This window comes from Thermobia domestica, chromosome 8 (assembly GCF_964235325.1).
Source record: "Thermobia domestica chromosome 8, izTheDome1.hap1.1, whole genome shotgun sequence".
Lineage (NCBI taxonomy): Eukaryota > Metazoa > Arthropoda > Insecta > Zygentoma > Lepismatidae > Thermobia > Thermobia domestica.
The window spans coordinates 233,454,857-233,458,440 of NC_137461.1; the positions used below are offsets into that span (position 1 = coordinate 233,454,857).

Here is a 3,584-nt window from a genome sequence, read left to right on the forward strand (position 1 = left end):
AGTTGCAAATCTCAATTAGGTGTAACAATTACCTAAAACTGTAGTTAGCTGAAGTACGTACTTAACACATGAATATCATATGTGCCAAGTGTCGGATACCTAAAAGGTAGCTAGGACACCTAAATGGCGCCTGCCTAGCACATCTTGTGCTGTTAGGGTTTGTACTATTTACGAGTTATAAGCAGGGGCGGCTTGACTATAAGTGCTTCAGAGCTGCAGAACTGCCAGCTATTTTATGGAATAAATATATTTTCAATTGAGTTGAATTGTGCTTAATTTAATCAAGGTAATAGCACGTAATGATGATATTTGATCTAACTGTGACCTGAAATTCTACTGCTGGATATGCTACATAGCGTAGAATTTTTAGAAACACCTTCTGAAGCTTAATAATATTGCAAGAGCTGTGCACGGATTACCTTATGCTTTAGCATTGAGACCAAAATCTTCACCAGCCGCACTGTATTACGTTTTCCTTGTTTGTTAGATAGGATTTACTAGAGCTGCACTTCCAGCAACTCAAAACTCACGAATACTTCCGAAGAAGCCGAAAACACATGACGTGATACAACTAGCAGACATGAGTAAAGTCACTTGTTTCATAGAATCTGGAAAGTCCTCAAAATTCTCCCTGCTGTTCTTGGCGACATTTATTAGAGATTTATGACCCCTGTTACCTAAAAATCAACGGTGCCACATCTCTCTGTTATCCTTTTCTTTTATCTTCCATTTATTACTTCTTGAAAAAAATGCTGAATTTTATCAGCCGAGGGTTGTGTGGGGGGAAAATCAGTAGTGGTTAGGGCAAGACATCTTTAAATTTGTCTGCAACACCTGCGCTATTCTTTGTGCGAGTTTGTGTGAATTTGTGTGTTCGGTGGGGATTGTTTATGGTAAATATTGTAAGGTAAACGATATTCTTAAAATGACTTCCGTGAAACATTTGTTACAACAACCTTTCTCTTCATTGACTTACAAAGAAAAGCTTCAAATTAAGGAAAAAGGCAGGCCTCTTCCTGATTTAACACTCGAAGTTTCGGGCAGCAGTCGTGGCAAAACTTACATTAGGCGTTTTAACAAAGATATATATACAACAGAAATAACTGGATATGTGGATGTGATAACACGTATGCGCTCTTCTGTTTTCCTTGTCTTCTTTTCGGTGGGGATTATGCATGGTCAAAGGGAGGGATAACAGATCTTGTGCATCTTACCGAAAAAATTAAGAAACATGAAAATTCGAAGCTCCACTTGAACAATCAAACAGATTTGTCGCTTTTAGGGACAATCAATATACGCTTACAATTTGATTCTGCGTACTGGGCAATTATACAGAAACATAATGAAAATGTAACCAGGAATAGATACATCCTTCATAAAATAATAAATTGTACAAAATTTTGTGGTGCTTTTGAACTCGCAATGCGGGGCCATGACGAGTCAGAAGGTTCCTCCAATCCGGGGATATTTCATGGACTGATAGATTTCAGCGCTGATTTAGACCAAACATTAAGGGAACACTTACAGGGCTCTAGTAATTTTAAATGAACCTTTAAAACCATTCAAAACGAGCTGTTAGATAGCATGCTATTAGTGTTCAGAGAAGAAATAACACGTGAAATAGAACAAACACGTTTTGTAGCACTTTTTTCTGACGAAACTTCAGATTGTTCATCACAATTTCAACTGGTAGTGATATTAAGATACGTGAGAGAAGGTACTCCAGTTGAACGTTTTTGGGGAATTTTATTGCCTCCAAAGCATGACAGTGAAAGCCTTGCTCAAACTATTTTGAGTGAAATCCAACCTATTATACCGTCGCACAAATTAAATGCTCAGTGCTACGATGGTGCTGCAGTTATGAGTGGTCAACATGGCGGAGTCCAAGTAAAGATTAAAGCAGAATATCCATCAGCACACTTTGTGCACTGCTATGCTCATCAGATAAATTTAATAATTCAGCAAGCGTGTTCGCAAAATACAGAGGTTAGGACATTTTTCGCTAACTTACAAGACATTCCAGCTTTTTTCTCTCATTCACCACGAGTTGCTGTACTGGATCGAATAGTTAAAAGAAGAGTGCCGCGGTCCGCTCCAACTCGTTGGAATTTCTATATTCGAACAGTAAATGTTGTTTTTGAATACCGAAATGAACTTATTGAGTGCATTGAATACATTTGGAAGGAACTTAGTCAATATACAGCGGTAAATCAAACCTCAGCTATTCAAAGAATGTTGAAGTGTGAAACATTTGTATTCTGGTTGACATTTTTTCATCATATTATGCCACACGTGGACATATTATACAATCAGCTGCAAAAGAGGAAAGCTGAACCTAGTTATCTAGAGAATGCCCTTAAATCATTTGAGAGCAATGTACCAAGGTTGAGAGCAAGCATTTCCGAAATACAAGAAGCACAGAATTTGGCAACAACATCTGCACCTCACGAAATAAAAAGAAGACGAAGAGAAGATACAATAAATTCTCGTCGAATTGCAGCGATTGAAGTGTGTGATGTAATCATAAATACAGTGAAATCTAGGTTCCAATATACTGGTCACCTTGTCGCATCACTTTTGTGTTCAGAAAACTTTATTCAGTATGTTCAACAGTTTCCCAACGATGAATTAAGTGCAACTGTGACACAATACCCATACATAGAGAAAGAGCGTCTTCGAAATGAGTTGGGCGTCATTTAGGACCGGATCGAGTTCAGAAATATGCAAGGTGCCTTACCATTTTTACATTTTCTGAACAAACACAATTTGTGTGACAATTTTAGGGAAACCATAAAACTTTTGGAAATTCTTTTAACTACCCCAATGACAACAGCTGAAGCAGAACGTTGCTTCTCAAGTTTAAAAAGAGTTAAAACATTTTTGAGAAGCACAATATGCCAGGAAAGACTCAATGCTTTGGCTGCCTTATCAATCGAGCGTGATTTCATATCCACCATACCGAACTTCAATGATAGAGTAATAGAACATTTTGCACAGCAGAAGACACGTCGGATGGACTTCATTTACAAACGATAAGGTAAGATGTCTATAATTCAGTAGTATTGATAAAATTTCTGTCTGTAGACATTACGTGAATTCGGAATTTTTATGGTATCTAAAAACAGGATGTTTCTTACGATATGGATATGGTACTTTTAAGTTTGTTGTACGCAACAGTGGTGTATTTAGGAGGGAGACATCGGACTCACCTCCCCCGAAATTCATAAAACTTGTCGGCATCCAAAGGGAAAAATTGAAGTGTCTATTCAATATGTTGTGTATAGCTCTTCCCGAAACAAAATCCTAAATACGCCACTGACACGCAATAATCAAAACAATAGTGTTTTGGTTGCATGATACAATAAATCTGTATACATATTTGTGAATGTCCAATTATAATTGTCATTTATAACGATTAAGAGTGCTAAAATTTTATGCTGGTTGGTGTATGCACATTTTATAATTAATTACTGCGAAGAGTAAATTCAATATTCACAAAACAAACTGTGCAGAACTACCTCAGATTATGGCATCGAGGCGCTACTGGTTATAAGTGAATCATATATTACATTTCTTTATAAAAA

General features: G+C 37.1%; 1 protein-coding gene across 1 annotated transcript; it reads left to right on the plus strand.

The window, feature by feature from the left end:
* The first annotated feature begins 1,584 nt into the window (after window positions 1–1,584).
* LOC145692498 (zinc finger MYM-type protein 1-like) lies at window positions 1,585–2,700 on the plus strand. Its single transcript, XM_081767806.1, has one exon. It carries the CDS (start codon window positions 1,585–1,587, stop codon window positions 2,698–2,700), a length of 1,116 nt encoding a protein of 371 aa, XP_081623932.1.
* The last annotated feature ends 884 nt before the right edge of the window (window positions 2,701–3,584 follow it).

Excerpts from the sequence above, each read along its gene's own strand:
- LOC145692498 (XM_081767806.1), top strand. The coding sequence starts at position 1,585 with ATGCTATTAGTGTTCAGAGAAGAAATAACACGTGAAATAGAACAAACA.